Genomic DNA, 13,497 nt, shown 5'->3' with positions numbered 1-13,497 from the left:
TGGGTAGAACTTACAGCGATAGATGCAGGCTGTAAAATTCAGTCAAGGGATGTCTCTCTCCCTCTCCCTCCCCCTCTTCCTCTCCCTCTCACACCCACTCTGTATTTCTTGTCATTTTGGGTGAGGAAACATGGACACAGGAAACATCATTAGTCCACACAGAGGACAAGCCAGGGCTATGGAAATCTGGCCCTGAATCCAGGCCCTCCTCATTAAGCCAGTTGTGACATAACCAATTCATGCAGCTTTTAATCTTCCCCATCAAGGGGCTTGCTGGCTGCACAGCTCGTGCGAGCCCATCCTCATGGGTTCTGGGTGGTTGATACTCATCACCCTCTGACTTTAGTTCTTTTTTCCTTTGTAAAATGGCTACTGTCCAGAGCCAGCAGCTCTTTTCCAAAAACGTTCCCGTGCCAGAAGGGGTTTTGGAAACTGCCTTGCCATCTGTCTATCAGGAGCCAGGTGACTCATAGCAGTGAACCAACTCACATAACAAGGATGCCTGATTGGATTGCCAATTAGCCACCTCCACCTCAGGAGCGTGGTTGGAAAGAAGAGAAAAGGCAGTGTTTGGTTTGGGCAAATACCAAAAGGGCTTTATCATCCTGATCAAGGCACCGGCCTGGCACACTAGAGCTCTTCCAAGCTATTCCTCTGCAACTCCTGTCTCCAGATGTTGCGGCAAGAGGGAACTTGTTCCTCAAACATAGGGTTATTGTGTCTAGACCACAGAGGAACCTCTGTGTCAGAGAGCGGGAAAACCTGGCTGTTTCATGTCTGGTTTTAATGATGTCTCTGCTGCTTCTGGGAACCTTTGGTAACTGAAGGTGAAGCCTCCCCCTTTGAAAAGGAGGCTGACCCAGATTGTGTCACCTCACCTTGTCCCAGTGGAAGCACCTCTGTTCCCATGAGCCTCGGGAGCGTCAGGCAGACGTTTTCACCATCTGGACTCAGCAAGAAGTGTTTCAATGTCAGATCTCTGGAGTCTTCTTGAAAATAAGCACAGGCATGGATGGCGTTAGCCCCAGTGCAGGTGAGGGAGGCAGAGCGAGCCTGGCTGCGTTCCTCTAAGCCCAAATGGGCACTGGAATGCATATTCTGGTGTGCTCTGTGCTTGCCAGAGTTTAGAAGGCTCTATTGTCCATGCCTTGTCCTCTGGGGGCCTTCCATGATCATACACCATACCCATGCAGGGTCTGGAGAAGGTGGCAGCTCTGGGCATTTAGAAGGTGGGGCTAAGCCAGTGGGGGTCCATCTCCAGTTAAGTGTAACCAAGTCCCTGGGTACAGGAGTTGGCGACTCCTGCCTTAGTTTTTTTTTCTCTGGGTCAACGCTTTTGTGAGGTATTCCATGTGTACAATCACAGTCTAGGACCAAACGCTGGGGCTGCACAGGAACTCCCAGGCTGCACAAGGAAGTTGTCTGTCCCTTGGTTACTTGCAAAAACTCAAGGTGTTTATGTAAACTCACTATGAAAGAAAAACAGGTTTTCCTTCTTCTGTCTCAGCACAGAACACGCCTGTGACCAGCTGTGTGGAGGGAGGTTCTCCTTTTGCCAAGACACACCAGTGGCCGACCACAGTGGGGCTTCCTGTGCCTCTGCGAGATGCTGACATTGCTAGCCGGAGTCCTCAGGTTAGAGGCTCAGATCCACAGGGCTGTCCCCATGGCAGCTGTGGACTGCAAGTCCCCACTTGTGGTCTGTGCTTCTGACCCACCAGTTACAAATTGGGCTCCCGAGAGTCCCACCTTGAGTCTGATACTTTCTCAGGACTTTCACAGAGCTTGCTCATAGACCCTTGGGTTTACTAATGTGATATAAGGAACACAGCCCAGCAGCCAGGTGACGAGACAGATGCACAGGATGGGCACTGGGACCCACAGAGCCCTCTCTGAGCACACTTGACATAATTAGCATAAACTCCATCAATATTAAAGAGGCTCCCCAGGAGTAAGAAGAGACACTTCTATCTGGAAATTCCATGGGAAAGCATGGGTGTTTTATCCATTGGTAGATGGGAGAGTCTGATCTTGAGCATGCTCAGTGAAGGAGGGCCAATCATCCTGAATGTGCTCAGCTTAAGGCCATTGAACCAAACCCTCCAGAGATACAAGTTGTGGGGCAGATGTTGAGATGGCTCAGCAGTTAAAAGCACCCACCACGAAGACTGGCAACCTGATTAGGCCCCAGATCCAAAGAGTGGAAGAAAAACAGTGATGCCCCAAGCTGTCTAACCAGCCACTCAAGGGCTCACAGGGCATGTGCACACACCACACACACCACACACACCACACACACACATGCACACACACAAAATGACAAATATTAAAAGCAAATTTTATCTTCCTGAAAGTTAATAGTGGAGATAGGCTGTGAACCTACAGTTCCTGTGGTTTGGCTGTGGGAGGTTTTTAAATGTCAAAATACCTGACTAGTTGAATAAGAACTTAATGTTTCTCAGCGACTATGTGCTATTTAGATTAGGCAAATCTAATGTCTTTAAGTTCTCAGAGATAGTATCAACACTTCGTACTCTGTACAAGACTTTGACTTGTATGTTGTCGGATGTGCCTCTTTTCAGAGGGATGATGCTTGGAAATGATCCGCTCTGTGTGTAAGTTATCAACTTTGATAATTTTACTCTTCTCCCCTCAGCAATTTTGGAAGGGATTGTTCACTATGTCTGCCATGGAAGGCACTGTCCAGCTGTGCATAGTGACTGTCACTGCCAAGGTTAAGTCTGAAGCAGGCAACTCCTAATCAGTTTAAGTCAACTTGGTAGCTCACATTACACTACTCTTCCATGTCCTGTTCAATGCAAGGGGGCAGTGGTGAGGCAGGCCTCCAGCTGGGGTAGATGCTGAGGGGCACAGACTCACTTACAAACAAATTACATAAAGGTACTTACACATGTGCATATATGTGCATACTCTCAAGAGACTAACACACACAGCCTTGTACACATAGGCATGCAAGCTTACATACCTGTCACATACAAACAATGAGCCATGTGCAGGGAAACATGCACTCTGTCACTGGCTTGAATTCATCTTACACATGTGCTAAGACATGCTTAGACACGCACAGGTATGTATTATGCACACAGCACTACTGTGTCCTTGCTCGGACAGATAAGCATACATATACCACTACAACTTTGAGATCCATAAGCATACATACACTCTCACTCTCTCGCGCGCACACACACACACACACACACACACACACACACACACACACACACACATACACACACACACACACACCAGTAATACACTCGAGACTTCCTGTCTCAGTCCACGCTGAGCCATTCCAGTCTAATCAAATTCTCCCTTTATGAGATGTCCCAAGACTGTGTGTGCATAGGTGTCAGGACTTGTCCAGGGTGGCCCTTGTTGAAGAAGGTGCACTAGTCAAACTTGGGTCCTTTGTATCATGCGTAGGGGGATGAAGCTGAGAGAAAAAGCTCCAAGGCATTGGGACAGAAAGAGGGAGAGTGGGAAGGAAGGGATTTGATTTTGACTACTGAGCTCTAAACAGAGAAGCTGCAAACATGGAACGGAATTATTGACTTAAATATTTAATTTATGCTTACAAGAATTCAGCCACACATGCTTTGGGGACAGAATGAGAGATGGAAGTGGAGAGAGACGGGGCAGGGGGAGAGTGATTGATTTAAATAGCGGCAGCCTGTTTCCAAGTAGCATGAAAGGAAAGGAGTCTAACTGCTGTCTCCTGAGGCTCTCTGCTCCCCTGTTCTCTCACTATGAGCTGTGCTGTGAACAGAGATGCCTCTTGCTTTGCATAACCTGTCTCTCCCTCACTTGCTGGTTCCTTCATGTGGTGCTCCCCAGAGGAGGAAGTGGCTCAGGGCTCTGAGGGAGGAGGAACTGTGAATGGGTTGCATTTTAAAACTATATTAAGATTTATTATTTATTATTTTTATTTTATGTGTATGAGGGTTTGTGTGTATGAATATATGCATTTGCATTATGTTCATGCCCAGTGACTAGGGAGGCCAGAAGAGGGCGTCAGATTCCCTGGAACTGGAGTTAACAGGTGCTTGTGAGCCAACGTGTGCTGAGAACAGAACAGGAGTCCTCGGGAAAGAGCAAATGCTTTTAACTGCTGAGCCAGCTCCCCAGTCCCCAGCTGCACTTGTGACAATTCCTGTCCGTTTCCAGCATGGCATCTTTCTTGAGATTCTCAGCAACTTTTGCTTTCTGAACTGCCTACATTTCAAAGTCCTTGTGTCAGCTGCTACTGCACCCGTGCTCCCACCTTGCCTGCCTGTGTCTAAGTGGGGCTCAGTAACAGAGGGCGTGGCTTGCCCTGCCTCATCTTCCAATAGGAATGCAGCATCTTTTTCTGCCTATGAACAGAGGCTTCAGTTCTGCCTCAGGCTGGAGTATGGCTTCCCTCGGCTAACTTTATCTACTGCAAGGTCTACTGGTTCCTGTGCCCAGGGAGGGTTCGCGCTTGGAGCAGTGTTAAGTACATCTACTGAACCCAGTGATGTGCACCTTAGGAGTTCGGGCAGTCAAGTCATCACCACGGCTGCCGGGAGGAGGAAGCAGCTGTGGGTGCGTATCAGTGAAGCAAACCTTCAGGGGATGGCTGAACATTGATTATTGATTTCACTAATATAGTTGGAAAATACCATTTCCCCCTTTCTGTGGGGAGCTAGCTCATGGCTGCCCGGCAGTCCTGTACACAGAAAAGCTAATAGGATAGACAATGGGGCAGAGTTCATGCACCCCAGAATGATTACCTGGTCCTGCTGGCGGTGCCCTCTCATTTGGGCAACCTGTGGGACTGCTGAAGCCCGATGTCCTGGTTCTGTCCATGTCTCTCTGGATCTCTGAACTTTTCTTTCCTTTCATCGGGGGTAGGAGACCCAGGGGTTGATTCACGCTCTGGGCCAGGATATCACCATCTTCTAAAGCAAAATGGGAAAAACCATGAATGGAAAACCTTTGAATCAGGAAGATCAGCGTGCATCTTTTCTGGCTTGGTTGATGGCTGCTGGTGTTTGGTGTGATGGCTCAATTTGTTTTTAGCTTTGTTCTTTTTTCCTAGTACTTTTTGCCCTTCCTGAGGCAGAGTCTCTCTACATAGTCTTGGTTGTCCTAGAATTCATAGAGATCCACCTATCTGCCTCTGCCTCCTGAGTGCTTGACTTAAAGGTGTGAGCCACCACACCTGACAGAAATACCTTCACACTGTGGAGAAATCTGGCATTCCTCACCTCTGGCCTAGCACAGGCTAGCATCACCTCCTATGGAACACGCCGACACTAAGGTCATAAGAAACTGGCCTGGAACCTGATGTGCTCACGAGCAACTGTCATTCCAGCACTCAGGAGACAACCAGGAGGATCAGAAGTTCAAGGTCACCCTTACCTATGCAGTGAGTTTGGAGCCAGCTTGGGCTATATTTCTACATGAGATTCTGTCTGTCTGTCTGTCTGTCTGTCTGTCTGTCTATACATATATTAAATCAAACCTAAACTAAACTACACTAAACAGCAACAATAACTTGAACAACAAAACATGCCTAGAGAACTCTTAAGGGTTAAACGACCTGGAAGAGAGGTGACAACTAAATGCAATGCATAGGTGTGAATTGAATTTTGATTTTGGGGGGGAAAAAAGTCAAAAAAAAGAAAAAAAAAAGACAGAGACCGTAGCGAGAAAACTTTGAATAAGGATTTTATATTGGAAAACTTATCTGCACTAATGTTAAATTTATTGAATGCGATAACTGTATTGTGGCTGAGATGAGACTATTATGCTGATGGAATGTCTAATATCTGCAACTTAGCCCCACATAGTGCTACAGTGAAATAAAATACGTATATGTAGCTTTGTGAAGATATAAAAGCCAGCTTCACTTCTCAGCTAATAAAGGGGAAGTGTTCTAGGCTGAACAGGCGAATGCGCATGTGCAGCCATTGTGGCCATGGGACAGACCACTCCCCAGCTCTCAATACCCCACCAGCTCTGTGGGGGACATAGTGTATGAAAAAACTCCTCTCTTCCCCCTCGCCTTTCTATTTGCTGAGTTGGCTTCACTTTCTGGGGATGCCTTGAGCTCAGGACCCTCCTTGGGCTCCCTTTCTTATGAGGTTGGGTCATACACTGAACTAACCCACCCTGACTCTTCTGAGACTTCTTAGGCCAGCTTCTACCTGGCATAGCAGCCAAAGATGGGCTAGCTCTTGACTCTCGCGCCCCCCCCCGGGGGGAGGGTAAGTATAGTAGGTCAAAGGAGCAGAGGGCAGCACAGGGTGAGTGAGCTATGCTGAAGGGGAGCTCCACCTCGCCGTCTTTATCTCTGTGGCGCTGGCTCTGAACTGGAAAGTGAAGGAGGGTGGTCCTTGCCTGTACGAGATCTGAAGAAGCTGCAAAGCAGGTGATTGACATTCACGTAAGAGGCCGATTAAACAAGCCCGGATCCTGATAATACCTTTCCAGAGCATCCTGCCCTAGGTTCTTCGCTGTATCTATTCTCAAGGGCACTGGGTAAAGGGCAAGACACAGAGCTGAGCACTGGAAGGTCAGCCGCTTGAAGCAGTGTGGCCTCACCGATGTTACTTAGCTCTTGACCTGTCCATCTTCTGGTCTGTGAAATGAAGGCAGGGTTGTTGTGGGAAGAACCTGAGAGAAGCTGTGTTTTAAAAAATGAGAGCATTTGGCTAGGAATTTCATAAATTCATTCTTTTTAATAGCTGAGTAGTACTCCATTGTGTAGATGTACCACATTTTCTGTATCCATTCCTCTGTTGAGGGGCATCTGGGTTCTTTCCAGCTTCTGGCTATTATAAATAAAGCTGCTATGAACATAGTGGAGCATGTGTCCTTCTTACCAGTTGGGGCATCTTCTGGATATATGCCCAGGAGAGGTATTGCTGGATCCTCCGGTAGCACTATGTCCAATTTTCTGAGGAACCGCCAGACTGATTTCCAGAGTGGTTGTACAAGCCTGCAATCCCACCAACAATGGAGGAGTGTTCCTCTTTCTCCGCATCCACGCCAGCATCTGCTGTCACCTGAATTTTTGATCTTAGCCATTCTGACTGGTGTGAGGTGCAATCTCAGGGTTGTTTTGATTTGCATTTCCCTGATGATTAAGGATGTTGAACATTTTTTCAGGTGCTTCCCTGTCATTCGGTATTCCTCAGGTGAGAATTCTTTGTTCAGTTCTGAGCCCCATTTTTTAATGGGGTTATTTGATTTTCTGAAGTCCACCTTCTTGAGTTCTTTATATATGTTGGATATTAGTCCCCTATCTGATTTAGGATTGGTAAAGATCCTTTCCCAATCTGTTGGTGGTCTTTTTGTCTTATTGACGGTGTCTTTTGCCTTGCAGAAACTTTGGAGTTTCATTAATTCCCATTTGTCAATTCTCGATCTTACAGCACAAGCCATTGCTGTTCTGTTCAGGAATTTTTCCCCTGTGCCCATATCTTCAAGGCTTTTCCCCACTTTCTCCTCTATAAGTTTCAGTGTCTCTGGTTTTATGTGAAGTTCCTTGATCCACTTAGATTTGACCTTAGTACAAGGAGATAAGTATGGATCGATTCGCATTCTTCTACACGATAACAACCAGTTGTGCCAGCACCAATTGTTGAAAATGCTGTCTTTCTTCCACTGGATGGTTTTAGCTCCCTTGTCGAAGATCAAGTGACCATAGGTGTGTGGGTTCATTTCTGGGTCTTCAATTCTATTCCATTGGTCTACTTGTCTGTCTCTATACCAGTACCATGCAGTTTTTATTACAATTGACCTGGAGGGCATCATCCTGAGTGAGGTAACACATTCACAAAGGAACTCACACAATATGTACTCACTGATAAGTGGATATTAGCCCAAAACCTAGGATACCCAAGATATAAGATAAAATTCCCTAAACACATGAAACTCAAGAAAAATGAAGACTGAAGGGTGGACACTATGCCCCTCCTTAGAAGTGGGAACTAAACACCCTTGGAAGGAGTTACAGAGACAAAGTTTGGAGCTGAGATGAAAGGATGGACCATGTAGACACTGCCATATCCAGGGATCCACCCCATAATCAGCATCCAAACGCTGACACCATTGCATACACTAGCAAGATTTTATCGAAAGGACCCAGATGTAGCTGTCTCTTGTGAGACTATGCCGGGGCCTAGCAAACACAGAAGTGGATGCTCACAGTCAGCTAATGGATGGATCACAGGGCTCCCAATGGAGGAGCTAGAGAAAGTAGCCAAGGAGCTAAAGGGATCTGCAACCCTATAGGCGGAACAACATTATGAACTAACCAGTACCCCGGAGCTCTTGACTCTAGCTGCATACGTATCAAAAGATGGCCTAGTCGGCCATCACTGGAAAGAGAGGCCCATTGGACACGCAAACTTTATATGCCCCAGTACAGGGGAACGCCAGGGCCAAAAAGGGGGAGTGGGTGGGTAGGGGAGTGGGGGTGGGTGGGTATGGGGACTTTTGGTATAGCATTGGAAATGTAAATGAGCTAAATACCTAATAAAAAATGGAAAAAAATGAGAGCAGAGCCTGGCAGAGAGGGAAAGACAGTACAAGACGATGTGCATCCCTCTGCGTCCTTCTGTGTGCCTGGTGATCACCGGCTACTCATGAACCTGTCATCACAGGTTTCTGAGAATGGAGAGCTTTCCATATATGACTCATATCTTCGGATCTATTTTCTGCATTAAAATGTACACTTTAACATACCCAATGTGCATAACTTCTTTATTATTTTTTAAATCTTATTATTATTATTATTATTATTATTATTATTATTATTATTATTATTATTTGACATAAGGTCTCTGTATAGCCCTACCTGTCCTGGAACCTATGTAGTCTACCTATGTAGACTGGGCTCTTTCTCCCTCTGCCTCCCGAGCATCAGGGCTAAAGATGTGTACACTACAACATCTGGCCCTATGTGCATAACTTCTAACAACTACATATTTTGAGAACTGTGAAGACTTTTAATCATTAGTACAAACTTTTAAACGAATAAGCACGTATTTACAAAAGATTAGAAGTGAAATTTCATTGCTTAAAAACAGGATTAGTAACAGGGCATGCAGCAAGTTTTTAGTCAAGGTAGGGCCAGTTTATGTCTGTAAGCAGAAAATATTATGAAGGAATGATCCAGTGGGTAAGTCTTTGGGAGCTAGACACCGTTAGCTTCATTGGAAGCGCGTGGGTTAAGGCAGCTGCTGCCTGAATAACAGACACCTTCAGGAGGCTGGGGATGGACTAACCTCCCTGGCGTCCTTCCTCTCCGCTGAGAACCTTTCTCTGCCTTGCCTTGTAGGATGCTGGAGGGAGAGAGGAGCTACCTTGAGGTGAGGGTGTGTCCTGGCTGCTGTCCACTGGGAGATGCACCGTTATCCCCCTTGGCCTTTCTAAGTACAGATGCTTCATGGGAGGCCACCATAAAGGTGTGGCTTCTTCTGGTTCTGACTCAGGATGCCGAGCACCTAGGAGGCAAAGAGAAAGCTAAGGTGGTTTCGCCAGGCACCCTGTCTTTGTGGAGATCTATCTCTTCCTGGTTTGCACAGTGGAGTTTGGGTACATCTGCGTACATTCTCTGACTCCAGGGGCAGTCATATGACTGAGCCTGGATTATAAAAGGACTTCATTATTTTAGCCATAGCGATTAGTTCCAGGGCAGGAACATGGCCCAAGCCTGACAGTCCCTCCCTCTCTCCCTTCCCCTCTCTTCTTCCCCCTTTCCTTCTCCCCTTGGGGGATGCTGAGCATAATGATATATCCTTGCAAGAATTCCAAACAGCTTGGAACAAAATGACCACCTATATAATTTTAGAAGTCAAAACTCTGTAAGAAACCAAAGGTAGGGCTGGAGAGATGGCTCAGCAGTTAAGAGCACTGACTGCTCTTCCAGAGGTCCAGAGTTCAAATCCCAGCAATCACATAGTGACTCACAACCATCTGTAATGAGATCTGATTCCTTCTTCTGGTGTGTCTGAAGGTAGCTACAGTGTACTTACATATAATGAATAAATAATTTTTTTAAAAAAAAGAAAGAAACCAGAGGTAGTTTCTGTTGACATTTTTTAGAAAGGTCCAACTCCATTAGAACAGGAGTTATCTTTTGTCCCAGACTGAGTAGTGAAGTTCCAGGAGCCAAGAATGCATGTCACACAAGGGCACAGCCAGCAAAACAACTTAGGAATCCTTTTCCTGACAAAGATGGCAGAGATCATCTTTTAGATAATAAAATAATTTTAAAAATCAAAAAGATTCTTTTGGGCAAATTTTCTTTTGCTTTTTTATAAACTGAAGGTCCAAATAGCAAATAATTGTACCTTGGCTGCCAGGGAACTCAGTTAAATAAATCCAGTGTTTACCTAAATCACTCACTTCAAGTTGTCTGATATCAATTTCTCTGATATTTTAATCAAAGTTTTAGCCCTGCCTAGTCTCATGCCATCTTGACACAAGCCAGAGTATTTGAAAGGAGGGAACCTCAGCTGTAGGGCACTTTCTTAATTAGTGATTGCTATGGAAGGGCCCAGCCCATTGTAGGTGGTGCTATTCCTGGGCCTGTGGTCCTTGGTTCTATAAGAAAGCAGACTGAGCAAGCCAGTAAGAGCATCCTTCTCTGGCCTCTGTGTCAGTTCCTGCCTCCAGGCTTCTGCCCTGTTTGAGTTTCTGCCTTGGCTTCCCTCAGTGGACTATGACTGTGTATATAAACCATATAAACCCATATAAACCCTCCCTCCCCAAGTTGCTTTTAGTGGTGGTGTTTGTTACAAGCAAAAATAACCCTAACTAGGACAATTTTTCTTTTCAATTCCATTCTTAGTTGCTTTTTAATATTATATATCTATTATGTTATAAAATATGTTATATATGTGTGTATATATACATATATATACACACACACATATATATATTCAAGCTGAACATTCTTACACCTTTAGACTATCTATGATACACTGGACTTACATATAATCTGTCTTCTTTTCCAAATTTAGTAACATGAACTGAGTAATGAAGGGCTTGGCAGATAGTTATAAAATGGATTGGATATGATCAGAAGAGACCTGCATATTTTGCTGCCTTTCCTTTGTTTGGAAAAGATGGTCTTTTTCTGGGGATGACCCCAGGAAGCTCAGCCGCCACTTTGGGATGGGTTGAACTGGCAGGGACCCCCACCTCCCAGCTCTTTCTGACTTGACCAAGTTTCTCAGATGTACCGTCAGCAGGGGACCCACCTCTTCTGCTGGCCTTTTCTTTTGGGGGTTGTGCGGCATGAAAATGAATCTCCATGGGGATAATGAAGAGCTCCTTTGGGGGTTCACTGTCTTTAAATCGGCTCCTCCGGGGTTTCAGGACTCCGGGGGGTTCTTCTGAAACAGGAGGTAATTTCAGAGTCCTCAGTGCCTGGAGAAAGTTTAAACACAAAACCAACATGGCAGATATCCAAACTCTGCTGCTAGTGAAGGGCAAATGATACTATGGTGTCTTACTGCATTTTGTGTACAAACAGCTGCTAAGGAGAAGCGAAGGCGATCAGCTGGGAGCCAAGCTGATTGTTGCGTGTTTGTGGTGTGTGTTGCTTTGATGTCTCTAGGGAGCTCGGGTATGCCCTCATCCTTCCTGCCTGACTCTTCTGCATTTTATCAGCACAGTGAGGTAGAGAATCTTTGAGAGAGCCAGGTGTGGTGGTCCACAGCCTGAATCCCAGCACTCAGCAAGTGGAGGCAGGGGGATCACGGGTTCTGGATCCTGCACAGTGTGAAACAGCAAATGCAAAACGGCTCCAAACTCCTCTCTCCCCACCACGAAAACCATTGGGAGAGTGAAAGTCTCCATTGTGAGGGGAGGGGAGTTGGGGGGGATAACAAGGACCTAGGTGACAAGGCTGGGATTGCTGTGTGTTGATAAATGAGGATTCTTCAAATACATTGTTAAGGAGTCAAGCAAGATGAGCAGGGTGTAGGACACTTCAACTTCAGGTGAGAAGGACTAGAGACTGGGATTAATCATTTGTGCCTGGTTCCCTGTGATAACTTGTAGGCCTCAACTTCTTCCTTAAAGTAAGGGTGTGGTCAGACTTCCTATGCTGCAAAGCCAGGAGATGAAAATTAATTAACGTATACAGTCACACTAGTGTTTGGAATGTGGATTATTTTTATAACTTATGTGGTGTGTGTATGCCGTATTGTGTTGCCCCTGTTGTGTGTCTGTGTTGTGCCCATGATGTGTGTGGGGATGTCTACATATATACTGCATGTGTGGTGTGTTTAGTATCTATGTCTGTGATGTGTGGTGTAGGTGTGTATGTCTGCATGTATGGTGTATCTGTGGTATATGGTATGTAAGTGTGGTATATATGTGTGCATACGGTATGTCTGCGTGTATGGTTTATCTGTGTCTGTGGTGTGTGTGTATGTGGGTGTGGTGTGTGTGTTTCTTTGTGTGTGTGTGGCTGATGGTGCTAGATAAATGCTTTACTACTGAGTTGTCTCAGCGGCCTCTGACACAGACTTTCATATAATCCACACTGGCCTTGGACTCACAGCTCTCCCACCTTTGCCTCATGAATGTAGAGATTATAGGCGTGCCCCACCACACTTGTAATCTAAGATATTTGTTTGAAAATAGACTTTCTTCTTCTTAGCATTTAATATACAGTTTGATTCCCCCCACCCCAAGCAGAAAATCTGAGCTTCTGATCACTTTAGTCACATGAACACAACCAAAAGGAATCTCTAAGTGCCAGCTTCAACATCTCATTTGGCTTGGTTTTTATTTCTTACACACACACACACACACACACAGATACCACACACAGATACCACACACAGATACCACACACACACAGACACCATACACACATACACCACACACCACACACACACAGATACCACACACAGATACCACACACACACACACACACACACACACACACACACACACACACGACACACGTATGATGTTATATGTATGTGTGTTGGGGGGTAATACTTGGATCCTCCAGTTCCCAGTCATTCAGACACTACAAAAGACTTTGCTTTTTGTTTGCAGCATTTGGCCTATGAACTTAGTGCCCTGAGATGTGTAGGTGCTGGCTTCCAGAGAGTTTGATTTCGGAGGAAAAAAAATAAAAAAGATTCTCTTTTTTCCCTCAGTTCTTAAAAGGAAGAAAGAAAGAAAGAAAGAAAGAAAGAAAGAAAGAAAGAAAGAAAGAAAGAAAGAAAGAAAGAAAGAAAGAAGGAAAATCAGAACCACACAGAAGCATCCAACACGTTTGGGGTTGATCGAAGAAGGAAATTTTATCCATTTCATGCAAAGTAACATTTATAATTTTAAGACATTAAGAAAATGATTAGCCAAACATACGCACATAGGATATCTGTTTCTGGAGACTCTCCCGGTGCAGGTGTTGCCTGCCAACAGCCTTGCTTTGAATACTGACCTTGTAGGGTCAGTTTTACAAGGGTTGCATTG

General features: G+C 45.4%; 1 protein-coding gene across 27 annotated transcripts in view; it reads right to left on the bottom strand.

The window, feature by feature from the left end:
- Positions 1-13,497, bottom strand: part of Gm973 (predicted gene 973) — a 120,154-nt gene that overhangs the window by 68,835 nt on the left and 37,822 nt on the right. For 9 of the 27 annotated variants that reach the window (XM_017321324.2, XM_017321335.2, XM_006496100.3 and 6 more), the window contains 4 exons: positions 11,259-11,427; positions 9,279-9,497; positions 4,773-4,940; positions 879-989 (listed from right to left, as the gene is read on the bottom strand). In XM_017321324.2, coding sequence (XP_017176813.1) covers positions 879-989; positions 4,773-4,940; positions 9,279-9,497; positions 11,259-11,427 — 667 coding nt within the window. Of the gene's footprint in view, positions 1-878; positions 990-4,772; positions 4,941-5,249; positions 5,408-9,278; positions 9,498-11,258; positions 11,428-13,497 lie in introns of those variants that run through there. The other 18 variants (NM_001013771.2, XM_017321333.2, XM_030255084.1 and 15 more) reach the window with 7 other exon arrangements.

Source organism: Mus musculus, chromosome 1, assembly GCF_000001635.26.
Source record: "Mus musculus strain C57BL/6J chromosome 1, GRCm38.p6 C57BL/6J".
NCBI classification, from domain to species: domain Eukaryota; kingdom Metazoa; phylum Chordata; class Mammalia; order Rodentia; family Muridae; genus Mus; species Mus musculus.
This window is presented reverse-complemented; position numbering and strand designations above follow the sequence as displayed.